We start from the raw sequence: 22,794 nt of genomic DNA, 5'->3' as shown, positions 1-22,794 counted from the left end.
CTAATGGATAATATTTTATTTTTTTGTTTTTTTTGAGATGGAGTCTTGCTCTGTCTCTGGGCTGGAGTCCAGTGGCGTGAGCTCGGCTCACTGCAACCTCTGACTCCCTGGTTCAAGTGATTCTCCTGCCTCTGCCTCCCATGTAGCTGGGATTACAGGCACGTGCCACCATGCCCAGCTAATTTTTGTATTTTTAGTAGAGATGGGGTTTCACCATATTGGCCAAGATGGTCTCGATCTGCCGACTTCATGATCCACCTGCCCCGGCCTCCCAAAGCGTTGGGATTACAGGCGTGAGCACCTCACCCGGTTAATGTTCTTAATTATATACAGCATGTTCTCCAACTAAAATGTAGTGGGCTTTAATTTTTATAAGTTAATGTACATATAACTTTGTATTGTTTTTATATTATACATTTTGTATTTATCCTAATTTCTAAAAACTCCTGTACTTCAGGGAGAAGTTAAGTCAGTAAGGCTTTAGTTTGTATCTTGAAGAAATTTTGGCCTAGTTTTGTTTTATCCTTAAATTATAGTACATATTGGGGAGGCATCATAGCCTAATGGCTAAGACTTTTAGTTGCAGATAGATAATGGTTTGAGTCCTGGTGTTGTCTCATACTAGATCTATGATCTTCGATTAAGTTTATTTCTTTGAGCCTCAGTTTCCTCATCTATATGCAGGGGTGATACCATCTTTGTGAGGTATTGTGAGGAATCATGAGTACATGTAGTACTTATTATTCAATAAATTGTGGTAATTATTACAATAATAAAATGCCTAAATTTTATTTGGTGATATTTTAATGGAAGACAAGGAAATATGAGAGAGAGAAGAAAATAGCAAAAGTCAATTTGCTTCTAGCTGATTCAGTATTCCTTAAATGACTATTCTAATTGTGAAAAATTTATCATCTGAAGTTAAATAAGTGGGAGATCAGGATATTTGTTACTTTACAGGCACAAATGATTTTAAAACTTGTGTTCTATGTAGTTATGGATTGTTTAGAATTGTTAACTGCAAATTAGTTTGCTAATTTCAGATTTTCAAATTTTTAGGTTCTTAGAAGTATAGCATAGGCAGTGAAATAGCTCATAATTTTAATAGCTCAATTTCTGTTAATAGGCACTGAAGGATAGCACAGAAGTAGAAATTGTGGATGAGAAAATGAGAAAAAAGATAGAACCAGAAAAATGGCCAATTCCAGGCCCTCCTTCACGCAATGTGCCACCAACAGACTTCTCTCAACTGATTGATTGTCCAGAGTTTGTACCAGGCCAAGCCTTTTGCTCACATACAGGTAACATCTTTTCTTCTAGAGCAAACGATGTAACAGTGGGTTATTTGGTCCAGTTTACTTACTTACTTATTTATAGTTTATTTAGATTTGATAGGAAAATTAAAGCTAACTGAAGGACTTTTGATGTCCCATTTTGTATTCATATTGCCTCACTCACAGAGGTATAAATTAAGGATTTAAGAATTATGAGGAAAGCTGTCTTATATTTCTTGTTCTTAAATTATATGTGTACTTTGTCATGTATGGAGTTTCTTCCTTTTATTTTTACTAAATAACTATAGATATATATCCTGTTTTCCCCTGTAAAATTGGAATAGTATGATTGGATTATTCTAAAAAGGTCTTATACTCAAGAGTGGGGTAGTCTTCCTTTAATTTTGTTACCAATGTGCTTTAATCTTGTCTTGGAAAGATAAGATGACCTACATTCTAAATCAGAATTGGGATTCTCTTTAATTTGGTTGTGTTTAGAATTTCCAAAAGCTTTAATGTTAATAATTTTTTCCTGGATCATTTTTAAGACATTCCCTCTTGGGAAAAAATGTGTGCTTAAACTTTTTTCAGTCAGGGTGATGATCTTCTGAAGCTCTTGGATGTCATTTGATCGGAATATGCAGTGGAATAGGTGACTCACTGAAATGCCATTATAAATACTGGAACAAATCCTGCTGCAAAAATGAAAGCGATCAGACTGTCTTCTGTTCAAGAATGTCTATTCCCACCTCCTGGTGGAGGAAGTTGGGCCAACACTGCAGTGGAGATAACCACCTTTGCGATAATGAGAGACAGACCAGAGGACTGCTACTCTTTTTATAGGAGCTGCCTATTTCTGTGTAATTGGCCTGGGCTGCATGGGCTACTTTTATTCATGGTGGGAAAGTTAATTATTATTATTCTGGAAGTACTGCAAGAGTATGTTTTCTGTTTCCAGGGTTATGTACTTGTGTCCAGATGAATAAAGCAGAAAAAGGGGATTGAGTAACATTTCCCAGATTCTTAAGTACTTTGCTATTTGATTTGCCTTTCAGTGTAGTGTACATTGCAAAACTCAGATATTGTCATGATGTTTCACTTGGACATAAGACTTATTAATGTGGACACTTAAGGGGTAAGGAATTTAAGAACTGGATGAGGGTATTTCTTTCTTTACTCTTCAAAATGTATTTTTGATACATCAATATGAGAGAACGTCCCATCAACAAAGCATCGATGATGGGCAGTCTCACAGTATTTTTATCTTATGTTTGTCAGGCTTCTGCTTCTAATTCCAGTAAGCAACTTGGACAGGCATTTTAAAAGCTGAAGAAAAGTGACATTATTTTAGCTAGTGGTTTTTAATTTATTTTTTGTTAAGATATAATGGGTGATTAAATAAGTTAGATTTATTTATTGTATCAACTTGGGTCCAAGATGATAGTTTTAGCCAACTTGTGAACAGGCATTGGGTAAGTTAGATGAAATAACATATACTTTCTCTATAGGGTAGGTAAGATAGGTCAGTCAAGTTGGTAATGCCTGTCCATCAACCGTTTATGCATACTAATAAAATTATAAGAATAAAATCATAATGTCTTGTACATTTTTGTGTTTTTTATATACACTCAGATGCATGCACATACATATTGTCTGAAACAAGCCAGTATATATTCAAATGTCATACATTTTAGGTTATTTAGATTATATATCAGCAACTAGATGATTAATGAAGAAATATAGAAAGATGGAGGGTTCTTAGAATTATACTGATTCACATTAGGTCATAGGAATAAATATGTAAATCACCTCTTTCCATGAATTCCCAAATTTCTCACCTTAATAATTTCCTAGTGATAAGAAAGCCTAGTTTCTTTAAGTCAATGGGGAGTAGTATGTCACCAAAAATTTGAAGTGGAAATAGGGATAAGAAGCATAGACTGTGTTTATATGTATCTATGGGTAGAGAAAAGTAGTGAAACTATATGTCATTTTAATCTCAAATTTGAAGACCTTAAAAATTTTAACGGCATAACTCTTTATGATTTGGGAGGGATTTGTATGGTAAAATATTCTAACATAATTGGTCTTCTTCATCAAAGAGATTAAAATTTCTATTTTTTTTTTCCTATCTGGAGGTTGAATTTTCTAATAGGGGTTGAACTGAGCAGAAGTCTACCTTTATGCACCACAAAACATTGATTATGGGAATGGTAAGATTACTTCTGAAACAGGTTTTGCAGTTTTATGGATATTGTTAGTATTGTACTATTAACTTTTAAATGAAAGGATTTCATTCATCAAAATTGAAAGGTCAGGTACCTGACAATGTTGTTTTTTTTTTCTTTTTTTAAATTTTAATAATCTTCACAAGGGCATTGTAGTGTTTTTCTTTCTTTACTTTTTTTTTTTTCCTTTGACTCTTAACACCACTCAATGAGAATTTTAAAAAGTGCCACACATAAAATATGTAATCCCTTTTTCAGGAAACCTGTTTAATTACCCAGAAATGTGATCCTCCCAAGGTAGAAAAAAAATCATACCAGAGATGAAATGTATATGGTGATTTATCTTTGGAGAGTTTAGTTGATAATTTTCTTTCCTTTTTTTTTTTTTTTTTGTTGAGACGGAGTCTTGCTCTGTCGTGCAGGGGCTGGAGTGCAGTGGCGCAATCATGCCTCACTGCAGCCTCCGCCTTCTGGGTTCGAGCGATTCTCTTGCCTCAGCCTCCTGAGTAGCTGGGATTACAGGTGCGCGCCACCATGCTTTGCTAATTTTTGTATTTTTAGTAGAGACGGGATTTCACCATGTTGGTCAGGCTTGTCTTGAACTCCTGACCTTGTGATCAGCCCACCTCGGTCTCCTAAAGTGTTGGAATTACAGGCGTGAGCCACCATGCCCGGCCACTGATAATTTTCAGTTAATAAAAGCAACAAAGATAAATTTTCTGTGTTCTTACGAATTATAACAAGTATTCAATATATGTATCTAATTTGTTTTTTGTTTCTAAGTAAGTTTAATATCAGGTAATCTAAGTCATTTAAACTCATTTTGTCTTGGAAGATTAGGGGTTTACTGTTACCCTTAATCTGTTCAGATGTATAGTTTGAAATCTTCATTATTTAAAAAAAAGGTGCAGAAGACCACACAGAGCATATGTATAAATTAATTATTATGAGGTTAACACCTTTACAAGTCTTATTCTAAGAATTGCATGTTTTCTCATCTTACCCAAATTCTTTAGTGTTTTAATGTCATTTCATTTCTAAGCATATGTGTTGTGAATATATTGAAATGCTTTACTTCCCAGTAGAAGCATAATTCAAGCTTAAATAACATTTAGAGATCATTTTATAAGAAACAGCTGAGTGTTGTGGCATACACCCGTAGTCCCAGCTACTCGGGAGGCAAAGTTGGGAGGATGCTTGAGCCCAGGAGTTCGAGGCCAGACTGGGTGACATACCAAAAACTCATATATATATATATATATATATTTTTTTTTTGTTAGAGATGGTGTCTTGCTCTGTTGCCCAGGCTGGAATGCAATGGCATGATCTCTGCTCACTGCAGCCTCCGCCTCCCAGGTTTAAGCAATTCTCCTGCCTCGGCCTCCCGAGTAGCTGGGACTACAGGTGTGTACTGCCACGCCTGGCTATTTTTTTGTATTTTTGGTAGAGACGGAGTTTCACCATGTTGGTCAGGCTGGTCTCGAACTCCTGACCTCAGGTGATCCACCTGCCTTAGCCTCCCAAAGTTCTGGGATTATAGCATGAGCCACCATGCCCAGGTCTTCATCTACTTTTAAGGCTTTATTTAGTATGAACGTTGATAATTCATAGTATTAGAAATAAGAGTTCTCTGGGCCAGGTGCTGTAGCTCATGCCTATAATCTCAGCGCTTTAGAGATTGAGGTGAGAGGATCGCTTGAGACCAGTTCAAGACTAGCCTGGGTAACAAAGTGAGACCCAGTCTACAAAATATATATATTTTTAAGTTGGCTGGGCATGGTGGTGTGTACGTGTAGTCCTTGTTATTCAGCAGGCTGGGTTGGGAGGATTGCTTGAGCCCAGGAGTTGGAGGCTATAGTGAGCATTACCATGGCACTGTACTGCTGTAAGGGGCCCTGTCTCTCTCTTTTTTTTTTTTTTTTGAGACGAAGTCTTGTTCTTGTCCCCCAGGCTGGAGTGCAGTGGCGTGATCTCAGCTCACTGCAACCTCTGCCTCCCAGGTTCAAGTGATTCTCCTGCCTCATCCTCCCGAGTAGCTGGGATTACAGGCACCTGCCACCACGCCTAGCTAATTTTTTTATTTTTATTTTTATTTTTTTAGAGAGACGGGGTTTCACCATGTTGGCCAGGCTAGTCTCGAACTCCTGACCTCAGATGATCCGCCCGCCTTGGCCTCCCAAAGTGCTGGGATTATAGGTGTGAGTCACCGCGCCCCGGCCTCTGTCTCTTAAAAAAAAAATTAAGTCTCCTGTATGGTTCATGAAAAAGAAAAAAAAAAAGTGTTCTCTGGAGTTAATATTTTTCCCATTCCTATAACTAGACTATTAATGTTCATCCAAAGCATGTATTTCACTTGTACTTTTTTTGTGAATGAATTGGTGATACATGTGTTGTTAATAAAGTTATAAAGCACCAGTGTCCAATGAAAATGTGAGCCATATATGTAACTAAAAATTTTAGTATTAAAATTATAAAACAGTTGAAATTAATTTTAATATTTTAAATAAATATTTTAATTTAACTTAATAGATCCATTTATTTTTGAGATGGAGTCTTGCTCTGTCTCCTAGGTTGGAGTAGAATGTCGCGATCTTGGCTCACTGCAACCTCTGCCTCCTTGGTTCAAGGGATTCTCCTGCCTCCCAAGTAGTTGGAATTATAGGCACCCACCACCACGCCTGGCTAGTTTTTGTATTTTTAGTAGAGATGGGGTTTTGCCATGTCAGACAGGCTGGACTCCAACTCCTGACCTTAGGTGATCCACCCGCCTTGGCCTCCCAAAGTGCTGGGATTACAGGGGTGAGCCACCACGCCCGACTGTGCCTACTCTGTTGCACAGCACAGTTCTAGAGCTTTTCCTGTTATGAAACAAATACATAGTCTTCTATAAATAATACAGTAATCTAGTAGTTGAGTCCTGGTTGAGTCCATGTGTCCAAGGGGAAGATTTTAAAGCTTTTACTCTTATCTATGTCTAGCATGTAGATGAACGTAAAATCTTGAAATACTCTTCTTAAACCCATTCTTGAAATGTGCCTTTCATTTAGTAAATATTAAAAAAAAGATTGCTGGTGTTAATTTATATCAGCTTTCTGCATCTAACATTTAACGTCTCCATATTTTCAATGAATTGACTTAGAGAAGTTAATGATGTTAAGAATTTTATGGTATACATTTTTGAAAAATAAATTTTATTGTGTATATTTGAGACTTACAACCTAATGTTAGAGATTACATTTTTTAAAGGCACCTTGTGTCCAAAGCAAGTTCATATTGCATCTTCAGACCTGAACCTGAATGTGGCTTAAAATACTTAAATACTCTTTGACTTTTGAAAAAATATTTATAAAAGAAGCCATTTGATTTTTTTTTTTTTTCTGAGACAGAGTGTCGCTTTGTCGCCCAGGCTGGAGTGCGGATCTCAGCTCACTGCAACCTCCACCTTGTGGATTCAAGCAATTTTCTGCCTCATCCTCCTGAGTAGCAGGAATTACAGGCGCCTACCACCAGGCCTGCTAATTTTTTTGTATTTTTAGTAGAGACAGGGTTTCACCATATTGGCCAGGCTGGTCGTGAACTCCTGACCTTGTGATCCACCTGCCTCAGCCTCCCAAACTGCTGGAATTAAAAGCGTGAGCCACCGCGCCCGGCTACAATTTGAGTTTTATAATTTTGATTAAAAATAAACCTACAGAAGTGTACTGTATAGAAAGACATTTCAAATTCCAACAGCTTTTAAATGCTTTTAATGCCAGGGCTGTGTGCATTAGGGATGTAGTGATGTGACATTTACTCTTTTTTTTTTTTTTGAGATGGAATTTGGCTTTTGTTGCCCAGGCTGGATTGCAATAGCGCCATCTCAGCTCACTGCAACTTCCGCCTCCCAGGTTCAAGCGATTCTCCTGCGTCAGCCTCCTGAGTAGCTGGGATTACAGGCATGCGCCACCACGCCTGGCTAATTTTGTATATTTCGTAGAGATAGGGTTTCTCCATGTTGGTCAGGCTGGTCGACATTTTACTCTTTAAAGTATTTCAGTATGAGCCAAAGTAGTAAATGACTACACTGCATTTATTGCAGTAGGCAAACCTTGTTGAGCCAAGGAAATGTGAAAACTAGGAATAATAACGGCTTTAGTTTAGACCCTAGTAGAAAACAAGAGACTAATTTTATCTTGAATAAGATGTGCATTTAGCTTAACTATGGCTTAATAGCAATTGAGATTCCATAATTTCCTTATAATTTATAGATTTTAATCTAAGATTTTTCAGAGAACTTCACTTCCTAATAGTTGAACTGTCATAATTAGGAAGTGAATCACATTGATATTCTTGAGAAGTTTGCGTGAATGTAGTGGTCTGTGTAAGAGTTGGTGACATTCCTTTAATTATTCAATGGTTTCACTTTTTAGTAAATCTTCAGGTTGGAAAATCACTGGAAACCTTACAGTTGAGACTGATCATGTTTTTGTGAAAAAATATCAAGCCCCATTTAAGGAAAAAATGAAATGTATTTTATAAGTAAGAAAAGCCATTATCATTTTAACTATAGAACTAACTTAAAATTTTAGAGTCTGCCCCAAATTCTCCAAGAATTGGAAGCCCATTGAGCCCAAAGAAAAATAGCGAAACAAGTATTCTTCAAGCAATGTCTAGAGGTTTGTCCACCAGTTTGCCTGACTTGGACTCAGAACCTTGGATAGAAGTTAAAAAGAGACATCAGCCAGCACCAGTGAAATTGAGGGTAAGTTGTTACAGACTGAGTGAAGTGTGACATACCCTGGGTGGAGTATAAGGTCAGTGCATTTTATGTTTGTTAGGTGCATATGTAAAATTTGGAAAAGTTTAGCAAAGTTTTAAATTTGTAATTTTTGGCCTTCAGTAGACACTTATGGGTTATTCTATGAGGAAAATAAGTTGTATCAAGTTTCAAAGTGTATTTTTTTTTTTTTTGAGATTGAGTTTCGCCCTATCACCCAGGCTGGAGTGCAGTGGCGCGATCTCGGCTCACTGCCCCCTCTGCCTCCCGGGTTCAAGCGATTCTCCTGCCCCAGCCTCCTGAGTAGCTGGGATTATAGGCACGAGCCACCACGCCTGGCTAATTTTTGTATCTTTAGTAGAGATGGGGTTTCACCATGTTGGTCAGGCTGGTCTTGAACTCCTGACCTCGTGATCCACCTGCCTCAGCCTCCCAAAGTGCTGGGATTAGAGGCGTGACCCACCACGCCTGGCCTTAAAGTATATTTTTTATTTCTGAACATGATTTAAGAATTTTGGAGGCTGGGCACAGTGTCCCATGCCTGTAATCACAGCACTTTGAGAGACCGAGGCAGGAAGATTGCTTGAGCCCAGGAGTTCGGGGCCACCTGGGCAACATAGGGTGACCCTGTCTCTACAAATAATTCAAAAAATTAGCTAAATGCCAATTTTTTGGTGGAATGTGCCTGTGGTCTCAGCTACTCAGGAGGCTGAGACAGGAGGAACACTTGAGCTCAGGAGGTCAAGACTGCAGTGAGCCATGATCATACCACTGCACTCCAGGGAGGGTAACAAAGTGAGATCCTGTCTCAAAAAAAAAAAAGAATTTTGTCTTGGTTTTTCTACTTGTGACTAATTTTAACTTGAATAATATTTCAGTTTTTTATAAAGTTGAAAAAATATGACTTTTTTTTTTTGAGACAGAGTCTCGCTCTGTCGCCCAGGCTGCAGTGCTGTGCTGCGAAGTTGGCTCACTGCAGCCTTTGCCTCCTGGGTTCAAGACAGTCTTGTGCCTCAGCCTCCTGAATTACTGGGATTACAGGCTCACTCCACCATGCCCAACTATTTTTTTGTGTGTTTCTGGTACAGACGGGATTACACCATATTGCCCAGGCTGGCCTCAAACTCCTGTCCTCAAATAATTCGCCTGCCTTGGCCTCCCAGAGTGCTGGGATTACAGGCGTGAGCCTCTGCAGCCTGGCCAGAAAATATATAAATTTTGAAGTTATACCCATGTTAATTATTTATAAGGTTTATATAAGTGTTGGTGATTTATACATCAGCTTTATATATGTTTTGGTGATTTAATGCACAAAAGGAAAAGAAAATTGAATTTTTGGTGGGGGGTACATAAGGGAGTGAGATGGTTATATTTATAAAAAGAGCAATAGGAGATCCTTGTGGTGGTACTGCTCTGCATTTTTCGCTGGTGGTAGATACACGAACTTACATATGTGATAGGATTGCTTTGATCTAAATAAAAAATGAGTGCAAGTAAAATTGGGGAAGTATAAGCTAAGACTGATTTATATCAAAGTCAATACCTTGTTTGGAATGTTGTAGTATATTTTTGTAAGATGTTAACATTGGGGGAAACCAGGATACATGAGATCTCTATTATTTCTTACAACTGTATGTGAATGTATAATTATTTCAAAGTAAAAGTTCACTAAAAATAAACTTGGGAAGAATGCCACTCAAAAGATTCAAATATTGAAATAAGCTCTCTAAAGAGGATGGAAGGTATTGAGAGGATTGTGATGTGGAGGACCAGCAAATTGTTTCTGGTGGCTGGTTTTAAAAGTATAAGGAGAACTGTATAGTTTTATGGCCAAAGAATGCCAGTATATCTGAAATGTATGGTATTTTGATGCTACAGACTGAGGATCTGGCCTGGAGGAAACATGGCTTTAGGTTCTGGGGACCTAGATATTTCAGAGATAACTGTTGAGGTAGCTCAGTTATTGACATTATTTTTAATATACTTTTAAAAAAGTGATCTTTTAAAAACATTCTAGAGTGGGTATAGAAATCTTGGTTGGACATCATTTTTCTTTGGAATTCTAAAAGCATTTTTCTTTTGTCATCTTGGTTTCTTTTGTCATCTTATAAAAGTCAGTCCCTTCGCGTTCTTTGTATCAAGTGTTTTTTTTTTTTCTTCTTGAGATTTTTTTTTTTTTTTTGAGATGGAATCTCGCTGTGTCGCCCAGGCTGGAGTGCAGTGGCACAGTCTTGGCTCACTGCAACCTCTGCCTTCCGGGCTCAAGCGATTCTCCTGTCTCAGCCTCTTGAGTATCTGGGACTATAGGCGTGTGTCACTATACCCAGCTAAGTTTTTGTATTTTTAATAGAGATGAGGTTTCACTGTGTTAGGCAGGATGTTCTCGATCTCCTGACCTCCTGATCTGCCTGTCTCAGCCTCCCAAAGTGCTGGGATTATAGGCATGAGCCGCCGTGCCTGGCCTGAGATTTTTTTTTTTCTTTTTTTTAAAGACAAAGTCTTGCTCTTGTTGCCCAGGCTGGAGTGGAGTGCAATGGTGTGATCTTGGCTTACTGCAACCTTCACCTCCTGGGTTCAAGAGATTCTCCTGCCTGAGACTTGTGAGTAGCTGGGATTACAGGCACCTGCTATCACACCCCGCTAATTTTTGTATTTATCTATTTTTTTCTTTTTCAGACAGAGTCTCACTCTTCCCCAAGCTGGAGTGCAGTGGTGCAATCTCAGCTCTCTACAACCTCCCCACCCAGGGTTCAAGTGATTCTCCTGCCTCAGCCTCCAGAGTAGCTGGGATTATAGGCACACGCCACCACGCCCAGCTAATTTTTGTGTTTTTAGTAGAGACGGGGTTTCCTTATGTTGGCCAAGCTGGTCTCGAACTCCAGACCTCAGGTGATCCACCCTCTTCAGCCGCCCAAAGTGCTGGGATTGCAGGTGTGGTCCACCGCACCTGGCCTAATTTTTGTATTTTTAGTAGAGACGTGGTTTCACCATGTTGGCCAGGCTGTTCTCGAACTCCTGACCCCAGGTGATCCGCTGGCCTCGGCTTCCCAAAGTATTGGGATTACAGGTGTGAACCACCTCACCTGGCCTTGCTTGAGATTTTTAAGATCATTTCTTCATCCCCACTCTTGAAATTTCAAGATGATATGCTTTGGTATAGGTCTAATTTTAAACAGAAAATCTTTTTTTTTTTTTGGCAGAGGGTTTCACTCCCTTTGCCCAGACTGGTGTGCAGTGGCCTGATCTCTGCTCACTGCAGCCTCTGCCTCCTGGGCTCAAGCGATTCCCCTGCCTTAGCCTCTCGAGTAGCTGGGACTACAGGCACAAACCAACAGGCCTGGCTAATTTTCGTGTATGTATATATATTTTTTGTAGAGACAGGGTTTCTCCATGCTGCCCAGGCTAGTCTTGAACTCCTGGGCTCTAGTGATCCACCCACCTCAGTCTTTCAAAGTGTTGGGATTATAGGCATGAGCCACCGTGCCCAGTCAGGTCTTTTTTTTTTTTTTTTTTTTTTTTTTGAGATGGAGTCTTGCTGTGTCACCCAGACTGGAGTGCAGTGGCGCGATCTTGGCTCACTGCAACCTCCACCTCCTGGGTTCACACCATTCTCCTGCCTCAGCCTACCGAGGAGCTGGGACTACAGGCGCCCGCCACCATGCCTGGCTAATTTTTTTTTTTTTTTGTATTTTTAGTAGAGACGGGGTTTCATCGTGTTAGCCAGGATGGTCTTGATCTCCTGACCTCGTGATCCGCCTGCCTCAGCCTCCCAAAGTGCTGGGATTACAGGCGTGAGCCACCGCACCCAGCTCAGTCAGGTGTATTTTTATTCGTTGTGCTGAATATTCATGTCCTTCATTTTGGGGAAACTAATGTTTCTCTGATTTCCACTTTCTGGTATCTGTTTTCATCTGATGTTGGACCTCCATGATTGATCATCTAACTACTGGGTGTTGGGTGTTTAAAAAAAGTTCTCTTCTGATACTTTCATTATTTCCATCATTGTTTTGGTTGCTTTTTGAAGGCTTTCTTAATATCTGGCGATTTTTGGTTGATGGTTCATATTAATATCAGTAAATTGGTATGGTTTTCTTTTTTGGTCTAATCTGCTCATCCAGGGCTGTTTTGTTTAATGTGAGGTATGATTGCACACTCTATTTTTAGCTTTTTTTTTGAAGCAGATTTTTGCTCTTGTTTGCCCAGGCTGGAGTGCAATGGTGGCATGATCTCGGCTCACTGTAATCTCCACCTCCTGGGTTCAAGCGATTCTCCTACCTCAGCCTCCCGAGTAGCTGAGATTACAGGCACCTGCCACCACGCCCAGCTAATTTTTTTGTGTATTTTTAGTAGAGACGGGGTTTCACCATATTGGTCAGGCTGGTCTCAAACTCCTGACCTCAGGCAATCCACCTGCCTTGGCCTCCCAAACTTCTGGGATTACAAGCGTGAGCCACTGCGCTCAGCCGATTGCACACTCTTGGTAAGTGAAAACGTCCTATGGACTTGGACACCTAGGCAGAGAATAGAGATGCTGGCTCTTTTTCTCCAAAATTGCTTTAAAAAAAAAAAAGGAGTACTTTTCTCTGAGACGTAGAATTTCTTAGTGTATCTCATTCATTGGTGAAATTACCTTTTCTTTTCCTCCCCCAACTCTATTTTAGAGGTTCAAAATAATACTAGGATGTGTTCAACTTCTATTCAGCCCCAGTACCCAAAACATGAGCCCTCTCTTGTGAAATCTTATTTTGTTTAGAAAGTAATTCTCGGGGTTTTAGTTGGGAGCGATCTTTATATAGTTTTATATTCTGAGATAAAGGTATTGGATTGACTGTTTTAGCTGTATTCTATAGTTGGTTTTCCAAATACCTATTTTGATTACCATCCAGTAGTCCATTCCTACTCCTTCTAACTGCCATCTCAAAACTTTCTAGAACTCTGGCGTTATCAATGGCTCTTGCTTCCCTTTTAACCTTTGTATGAGTTCTAGGTTGCTGTTTTCTCTACTCTTGTTTATTATCAATACAATCCCATTTATTTTCTGCTCTCCAGAAAGTCGTAAAAGTCTTTGATCTTCTAATAGTAATACGTGTTTTCAGTATTGATGTGCATTTATTGCTTTTATTCTTTGCACTGTGTATTACTACTGCAAATAAGCATGCAAACTTAAGTCATCTTCAACTCCTAATCTCTTAATAATGGTCTTTTCCTTAGAAATTACAAAAACAAATTGAACAGTTTGGTGTTTATTGTCTTAGACTTTTATTATGTACTTGCAAATGTGAAAAGCAATGTATATAGTTTAAAATACATCATCAATGTTTTTAAAATACATATATTCACAGTGTTTTACAACTTGTCTTTTTTTAGTAAAAACATCTTGGGCAGCCTTCTGTTTACTAGATTGTTAGCTCCATCAGGGCATAGTTGTTGTTAAATTTATTGCTGTCTGTCCCTGTCTAGAACAGTACCTGGCTCAGAGGGAGCACTCAGATAATTATCAACTGACTAAATGAATATGGATCTACGTTATTGGGAGTTTTGAAAGGGAGGAATTGTCTTTTTCCTAGACATAGGAAGTTAGCATGAACTGAAGGGTAAAATAGGCCAGAGGATGACCAATGAAGGTAACACCAAGGAGAAACTACTTCCTGCTGTTGGGAGTTTTAGACTAGTTTATATATTAGAAGATCTAGGATCTAAAAGCTTAGACTTTTAATGTAAACCAACAACTGTTTTAAGTTTTTTTTTTGAGATGGAGTGTTGCTCTGTCACCCAGGCTGTGAGTACAGTGGCACGATCTCAGCTCACTGCAGCCTCTGCTTCTGGGGTTCAAGTGATTCTCCTGTCTCAGCCTCCTGAGTAGCTAGGACTACAGGTGCACGCCACCATACCTGGGTAATTTTTGCATTTTTAGTAGAGACGGGGGTCTTGGCCAGGCTTGTCTCAAACTCCTGGCCTCAGGCAATCTGCCCACCTTGGCCTCCCAAAATGTTGGGATTACAGGTGTGAGCCACTGCACCTGGCCAGCTGTTTTAAGTTCTATATAGGGGTGGACAATTTGTCTTTTTTTTTTTTTTTTTTTTGAGACAGGGTCTTGCTCTGTCGCCTAGGCTGGAGTCCAGTGGCGTGATCTTGACTCACTGCAACCTCTGGCTCCCAGGTTCATGCAATTCTCCTGCCTCAGCCTTCCGAGTATCTGGGACTACAGGTGCGTGCCATCACGCCTGGCTAATTTTTGTATTTTTAGTAGAGACAGGGTTTCACCATGTTGGCCAGGCTGGTCTTGAACTCCTGACCTTGTCATCTACCCTCCTCGGCCTCCCAAAGTGCTGGGATTACAGGCGTGAGCCACGGCACCCGGCCTGAGGAGTAGACATTTTAACATTTGCTGAATATTAGCGTGAATTTGACATGAAAATTGGGCCATGTAGAATGGGGATGAGGATAGAGTAGAGGGATTAGCTAGGACACTATGTTATTATCATTGTGAGGTAAAAAGGTTTGGAATAGGGAAGACCATTGACTCTGAAAATCAGAAGACCTTGATTCTATCTGTCTGTCTGTTTATTTATTTATCTTTTGAGACAGAGTTTCACTCTTATCGCCCAGGCTCGCGTGCAATGGTGCGATCTGGGCTCACTGCAACCTTCCTGCCTCCCAGGTTCAAATGATTCTCCTGCCTCAGCCTCCTGAGTAGCTGGGATTATAGGAATCTACAACCACACCCAGATAATTGGTTCTGTTTATAATTATGAAATCATAGGCAAATACTTTCATATCTCTGGGCGTTTGTTTTCATCAGTAAGATGAGTCATTGCAATGTAGTTGATGATTAAGACTATTCCAACTCTAAAAGAGTCTTTAATGTAATCCTTTCTTTATTCAACTTTGTGTTTTTCTTTAGTCTTAAATTTACTGGGCCAAAATAATACTAACTTGATTTTCTTTTACAGTTTGGCTGTTAAACTAGTAATTGAGCATAAAAGCTTGATATTACTTACTTGCAACACTGTTTTATGACATTTAATTTAAAAGTGATAGAAAGTTTTTTATATAAATTACCAATTTCTTCCTTCAGGAATCAGTGTCTGTCCCTGAAGGGTCATTAAATCAGCTATGTTCTTCAGAAGAACCAGAACAAGAAGAACTTGATTTTTTGTTTGATGAAGAGATTGAACAAATAGGACGAAAAAACACATTTACTGATTGGTCTGATAATGATTCAGATTATGAAATTGATGACCAAGACTTAAACAAGATTTTGATTGTAACTCAGACACCACCTTATGTGAAAAAACATCCCGGAGGAGATCGAACAGGCAACCACATGTCTCGGGCAAAAATCACATCTGAACTTGCTAAAGTTATCAATGATGGCTTATATTATTATGAACAGGATCTATGGATGGAAGAAGATGAAAACAAACATACAGCCATAAAGGTAATTGTTTCTGGCCAACATCTTTCTACTGATGCTTTGTTTTGATTGTATGTTGCTGTTTATATTTTCTTAAACTTGAGGCTCTATTTTATGAAATGTTGAATATAAATACATTGTATTTAACTTAAAATTCCTGGAAATATACCTGATAATTACTACCTGAGGAATCATGTTATTTTATGAAAGTAACAGCGTGATGAATACTGTAATTACAAAAGAAAATTAGCACTCATTGACTTAAACCCTTGCTTTTTTTTTTTTTTTTTTTTTTTTTTTTTTAGGTGAAAATACTAAGAATGCCCTTTCTCATATGAAAGAATAAAAACAACTTGCTGTGGGGACAGGCTTGATTTATATACTTATACTTAATTTACTTACCTGGCTATCACCACAGCTGTATGAGCCAGTGGCTTTAGAGAGCACTCTTCTTCCCCTTTTTTGTTTTCCCCACTTAGTCTATGGTCAATGATCTAAGATAGTGGAAATGGTTGTGGACAAACTATAAATGACTAAACTGGATGATTGTCTCTCTTGGTCTAGTCATTACTGTGGTGCTAGGGTTACTTTTTACAACCTTGTTCTAATTTGTTTTATCTTCTTGCATTTCACCTCAGATCCTGGTCTCTATCCTAGTTATTAAGGTAAAATAGAGAACCAGAATAGTTTACTAGGTATCTGCATTCCTTCAATATGAATTATAATGGCACAGATATGGGGATAAAAAGGGATCTTTTTCTGCCATTAAGTTTATCAGAAAAGTCCCAATAGTTAAATATTTGTTTTCAGGATAGGGTATAATAAGGGAAACATTATATGCCAAATAGGAAACTGATCTTGGTTGGAAATAGTTAAAGTTGTAGGAAGAAAAGCTAGCCAACTAGTGGCTGGGTAGAGGGGACTGCCTGTTGATGGGGCTTCATATCATCAGCAAGAAGTGTCCTAGCCTTCTTGGCTCCTCATTTCTTTTCTTCCTGGAATCCCCAGTACTGCTTTTAGCCTTCTGTAACCACTGCCTTCTTGGAGAACCTGCCTCAGGCTATGATAGCTTGTTATGTGACTTAGAGCCTGAGTAGTTCTCTGCCTGTCCTACTGCTATGGGAAAGGAAGTGTGTTTTTATAATGCTTCTCAATTGAAAGTCTTTCCTAGTGTAAGCATTGCTATTTTATTTGTAATACTTAGTTTCTGTAAGTAATACCTATCTTAAGTCCTTTTAGAACAGAGATTCTAGTACATTCTACTAATAATCAGTTAAAATTATTCTTCCCCCATTCTCGATCCCTTTACCCAGCTTTGTTTTTCACCATAGCATATATCATTATCTATAATTCTATATATTTTACTTACTTTTATTCTCTTGGAGAAAAACCATGGATGTAATACCAATGACAATAGGATTTTTTGTCTATTTTGTTCATTACTATTGTATCTCTAGTGCTAGAATGGTTTCTGGCACAAATAAATATTCAATTCATGTTTGTTAAAGTGCGTAAATAAATTATGGAGTAAACATTATGCACTAACCAAAGGAACCCAACCATTGTGTGTAATATTGGTTCTGTGGGAAAATGTTTTCAGTCTTCCAAGTAGTAACAAAATTTGTAAGCCAACTTGAGAAACATGCCATTTGTAGATGATTATTTCCTTAAATTATAGACAACAATAATTAAAAGCCGTGTATTGAGTTCTTGAGGCATGTGCTGATCTTATTCATTAAATATTAACAGAAAGTAATCTTGGCTATATAACTTTAACCATTATAATTGCAAATATATCTTACTTTGACTTGATTCTTACATTCCTGTCATTTAACTCATTCTCTTTGGTTCTGATTCTGTGGTCTACATGTAGTTCCTCATTAGACTTATACTTTTCCTGTGGGTCTGCTTAAAGGGAGAGAAATCAGTCATTTAACATATGCTCATTGAATGCTTACTATGTGCCAGGCACTGCTAGAAACTGGGCACAGAGTGAGAAGATAACAAATAGGGTTTCTACATACCTAGAACCTACAGATAATTGGGGGAACAGACATAAACCCACAAGAAGTACTTAATCACAAATTATAATACATATTCTAAAAGAAAAAAATAGGATGCTGTTTCTTTGAGTAGTCAGGGAAGGCCTCTGAGAAAGTCAGTAATAGTGAAATCTGAAGTGGAAGTAGGACATATAACCAAGCAAAGAGTAGGGAAACGGTATTCCAGAAAGAGGGAACAGTAAATGTCAAGGATATGTGGCAGGAAAGAATTTGGCGTATTTGAGGAAATGGAAAAAAGGTCAATTTGCCTACGGTATTATATAAAAGGTTAATTATAGATGAATAGGCAGGAGTCATATCATTTATGCACCATGTTAAATAATGTGGAATTTATCTAAAGTTCAAATGCAGTACTTTAGGTTTTGCAAAGGCAGTGTAACATCTAATTTTTATTTTTAATAGATCACTCTGGTTGTTTTGGCACAGAATGGATTGTACAGGGACAAAAATGGGCAGAAGAAATCCAGTTAAGAGGCTATCCATATAGAAGATGAATTGGTAGGCTAAGACAAACAGGTGGCAGAGGAAATATAGAATTGAGAAGACCCATCTCATCTGAGCCTTGAGGAATGATTATATAGCCGTTGTGTAGGAAAGTGTGTTGTTGTGAAAGTCAAAAGCTGGCCCTAAGAGAATAATCAGGTGTGTCAGCAACTTTACAGGTTGAATTAGATAGGAATGAAAAGTATGCCAAATTGATAGGGCAGTTTAGTACTGATTTTCGACCTCTGCAATAAGAGTTTTAGTGGATCCAGAAGCTATGTTGAACTGGACCAAAGAGTGAGTAAAGGCTTTATTCTGTTTTTGGCATATATTTACTGCTGAAGACTACTGAAATGAATAGGCTTATAGGTAAGAAAATATCTGCTTAAAATATTTGAAGATATGTTAGGTACGTTATTATCAGGATAAAACTATACAGAAGTGAAGTACTGAAACTTACTTTTACCCTTAGGACCCTTTGTAGAAGCTACCCAAACAGGGGTAAAAACCATAAACTCAGGGACCAGCCAAAATTGTGGATTCCCATAGGATTCCTTTTCCCATTTAATTGGTACCCAAAAGTGCACCAAGATCTCACAGATCACCACTGAAGAACTTACTCATGTAACCAAATACCACCTGTTCCCCAAAAATCTATGGGAAAAAAAGGTACCCTAAAGAATACACTTACAGTGAAAGAACTAAACTTGCTTCCTACCTACTCCCCTAAGGGACTCTATAAAGAATATTTTTCTGACTGGCACAGTGACTCACACCTGTAATACCAGCACTTTGGGAAGCCGATGTGGGTGGATCACAAGGTCAGGAGATCGAGATCACCCTGGCCAATATGGTGAAACCCCACCTCTACTAAAAATACAAAAATTAGCTGGGCATGGTGGCGCGTGCCTGTAGTCCCAGCTACTCGGGAGGCTGAAGACAGGAGAATCACTTGAACCCGGGAGGCAGAGGTTGCGGTGAGCAGAGATCACGTCAATGCATTCCAGCCTGGTGACAGAACAAGACTCTGTCTCAAAAAAAAAAAAAAAAAAGAATGTTTTCTGGTTGTGCTGAGCAGAATAGGGAGGAAAAAATTGGGCTAGAAGTTGTATTCATGAAACCCAAGTTCACACTCTGTGGGTGACTAAAGGAAGCACTAGTTGTAAATTTAATGCGATTGTGGTCTTTTTGTTTCCCAGACACCTAGCATATGAAAATAAAGATATTTTTGTGTGTGTGAAAATATTCACCTTTATTCTAGACCTCCTTTATTCACATTATATTGCAAGGAAAGTTAGCAGCACATAAAGTGAATAATCTAACAAGAAAGTGAGATCTTGCATGTGAGAATGAGCAGAAAGTAACAGGCAGCAGAAACATACCTTAAAATAGTTTTTTTTTGAAATGGAGTCTCGCTCCATCGCCCAGGCTGGAGTGCAGTGACACCATCTTAGCTCACTGCAACCTCTGCCTGCTAGGTTCAAGTGATTCTCCTGCCTCAGCCTCCCAACTAGCTGGGATTACAGGCGTGTGCCATCACATCCAGCTAAATTTTTATATTTTTTGTAGAGACAGGGTTTCACCATTTTGGCCAGGTTGGTGTCGAACTCCTGACCTCAAGTGATCTGCTTACCTCGGCTTCCCAAAGTGCTGGGATTACAGGTGTGAGCCACCATGACTGGCCCCTTAAAATAGTTTAGATAGTCAGATTATTAAACAAAATATGCAGTAGCTAGGCTTACTATGTTTAAGGAAATAAAAATATGTATAGAAAAGAAGAAATCCTAAAGAATAACCATAGAACTTCTGGAAATAAAAACAATTATGATTAAAATTAAGAGCTAAATCAATTGAAGGGATTAACAACAGATTAGACAGAATTGGAGAATTAGTCATTTGGAAGACTGTTCACAAGAATTTATTCAGAAATTTCCAGAGTAGCAAAGAAATAGAATATATGAAAAGAGGGTACAGAATGATTTTCTACACAGTCTTTCCTATCGGTTGATAAGTTTTAAATCAAATTTTGTAATTTAACATCTAGTAGATTTTGTTATAAAGCTTTTTATTTTTATTTTTTTAAAAAAAGGTAAGCAAGAAACTTGGAATATAGGATAATGGAGAAGGTGTAAAATACACATTTAGTCAGAGTTCCAGAGTGAAAGGGTAGAGAGAATGGGGCCAAGTCATTATTATAAGAGGCAATTAGGACCTCTGCAGAACTAAGGAGAGGTGTCAGAGTTTAGCCAGAAAAAAAAGACAGATTACTTTCTTCTTTATTTTTTTTGAGACAGAGTCTTGCTCTGTTGCCTAGGCTGGAGTACAGTGGTGCGATCTTGGCTCACTGCAAACTCTGCCTCCCGGGTTCATGCCATTCTTCTGCCTCAGCCTCCCGTGTAGCTGGGACTACAGGCGCCCACCACCATGCCCGGCTAATTTTTTGTATTTTTAGTAGAGATGGGGTTTCACCATGTTAGCCAGGATGGTCTCGATCTCCTGACCTCATGATCCGCCAGTCTCGGCCTCCCAAAGTGCTGGGATTACAGGCGTGAGCCACTGCGCCCGGCCCAAGACAGATTACTTTCAAGAAAGAAGAATCATTAGACAGCTGATAGCTAGTTTCCCAACAGTGATAGCCAATAGACAATAGAATGATAGCTTTAATTTGCAAGGGAAAATAACTATCAACTTATAGTTGTAGGCCTTGCAAAAATATCTTTCAGTAAGAGTGTAGAATATGAGAAATTGCCACCAGCAGAGCCTCATGAAAGAAAGTCCCAAAGGGTAAAATAAAAGTGATTTTACATGTCAGAAACACAGAAAGGACTGCAGAGCAAAACAAGTAATAAATACATGAATAAACCTAAGTGAATATTAACTGTATAAAGCAATTATGATGTCTGATAGATTTACTATAACATTAACACAAACTGGGAGAGAGAGCAGCAAATGAATCTAGTATTTAAATGTAACTTCATATCCGGAAAAAAGGTACTGATTAAAGTTATTAAAGTTTGCAAGTTGCAGTTTGAAGGATACCCATTTAATTAACAAGGTGAACTAAGTTCATATGGAAATTTCAGGAATCCATAGTAGTCAAAACACTCTTAAAAAATAACAAAATTATGGCCGGGTGCGGTGGCTCATGTCTGTAATCCCAGCACTTCAGGAGGCCGAGGTGGGTGGATTACCTGAGGTCAGGAGTTGGAGACCAGCCTGACCAACATGGTGAAACCCTGTCTCTACTAAAATTACAAAATCAGCCGGGCATGGTCGTGCATGCCTATAATCCCAGCTACTTGGGAGGCTGAGACAGGGGAATTGCTTGAACCTGGGAGGTGGAGGTTTCAGTGAGCCGAAATTGCGCCATTGCACTCCATCCTGGGCAACAAGAGTGAAAATTCTGTCTCAAAACAAACAAAAAACAAAAACAAAATTGAAGGACTCATTTTATTATTTCAAAACTTACTACAAAGCTGCAGTAATCAAGATAGTGGTACTATCATAAGGATGAACATATAGATCAATGGAATAAAATTGAGAGCCCAGAAATAAACATGTCTATTTTCAACTAACTTTTCAACAAATGTGCCTAGACCATTCAGTATGGAAAGAATAGTTGTTTCAACAACTGGGACTCTGTCAACTTGATACCTACATACAAAAGAAGGAAGTTGGGTCCCTCCCTATCTTACATCACGTATCAAAATTAACTTGAAATGAATTAAATTCATAAATTTAAGAGGAAAAAGGATAAAACTCTTAGGATAAGATGTGTAAAATCTTCATGACCTTGGATCTGACAGTGGTTTTTCATATGATACTAATAGCACAAGCGACAAATGATAAAAACAGGTAAGTTGGACACCATCAAAATTTAAAAATTTTGAATCTCAAAGGATACCATACAGAGAGTGAAAAGCCAGTACAGATGTTCCTCAAATTATGTTGGGGTTACATCCTTATAAACTCATCATAAATTGAAAATATACTGTTAAACTGAAATGTATTTAGTACACCTAACCTACCACACATCATAGCTTAGCCTAGTCTACCTTAAACCTGCTCAGAGCACTTATGTTAGCCTTAGTTGGGCAAAATCATTTAAACACAAGGCATATTTTATAATAAAGTATTAATATCTTATGTAATGTATTGATTACTATACTGAAAGTGAAAAACAGAATGGCTCACTGCTGCTGCCCTGCATTGCAAGAAAGTATACCACATATTGCTGGCCTGGGAGAATTAAAAAATTTGAAGTACAGTTTCTTCTTCTAAGTGCCCCTTGCTTTCACAACATTGTAAAGGCAAAATTGTAAGTCAAACTATCATAAGCCTGGGGCTATTTGTACAAAAAACCACAATACAATTTACATTTGCACCCTAATACATGAAATAGTTATAAATCTGACAAAATATGTACAGGATCTATATGAGGATTACTACAAAACCCTGATGAAAGAAATAAAGGGGCCAGGTGCGGTGGTTCACGCCTGTAATCCCAGCACTGGGAGGCCGAGGCGGGCAGGCGGATCACGAGGTCAATAGATTGAGACCACCCTGGCTAACA

At 38.5% G+C, this 22,794-nt stretch overlaps 1 protein-coding gene across 11 annotated transcripts in view; it reads left to right on the top strand.

Annotated features, from left to right (window-relative positions):
* LARP1B (La ribonucleoprotein 1B) overlaps window positions 1–22,794 on the top strand; it is a 156,399-nt gene that overhangs the window by 46,104 nt on the left and 87,501 nt on the right. For 9 of the 11 annotated variants that reach the window (XR_002522199.2, XR_001902838.3, XM_009207547.4 and 6 more), the window contains 3 exons: window positions 1,127–1,301; window positions 8,071–8,243; window positions 15,337–15,699. Coding sequence is in view for 9 of the 11 variants with exons in the window: in XM_009207547.4 (XP_009205811.3) it covers window positions 1,127–1,301; window positions 8,071–8,243; window positions 15,337–15,699 (711 nt within the window). In the remaining 2 variants the exon portion in view is untranslated. Of the gene's footprint in view, window positions 1–1,126; window positions 1,302–1,865; window positions 2,870–8,070; window positions 8,244–15,336; window positions 15,700–22,794 lie in introns of those variants that run through there. The other 2 variants (XM_009207551.3, XM_009207550.4) reach the window with 1 other exon arrangement.

The sequence above is a fragment of the Papio anubis genome, chromosome 3, assembly GCF_008728515.1.
Source record: "Papio anubis isolate 15944 chromosome 3, Panubis1.0, whole genome shotgun sequence".
Taxonomy (NCBI): domain Eukaryota; kingdom Metazoa; phylum Chordata; class Mammalia; order Primates; family Cercopithecidae; genus Papio; species Papio anubis.
This window is presented reverse-complemented; position numbering and strand designations above follow the sequence as displayed.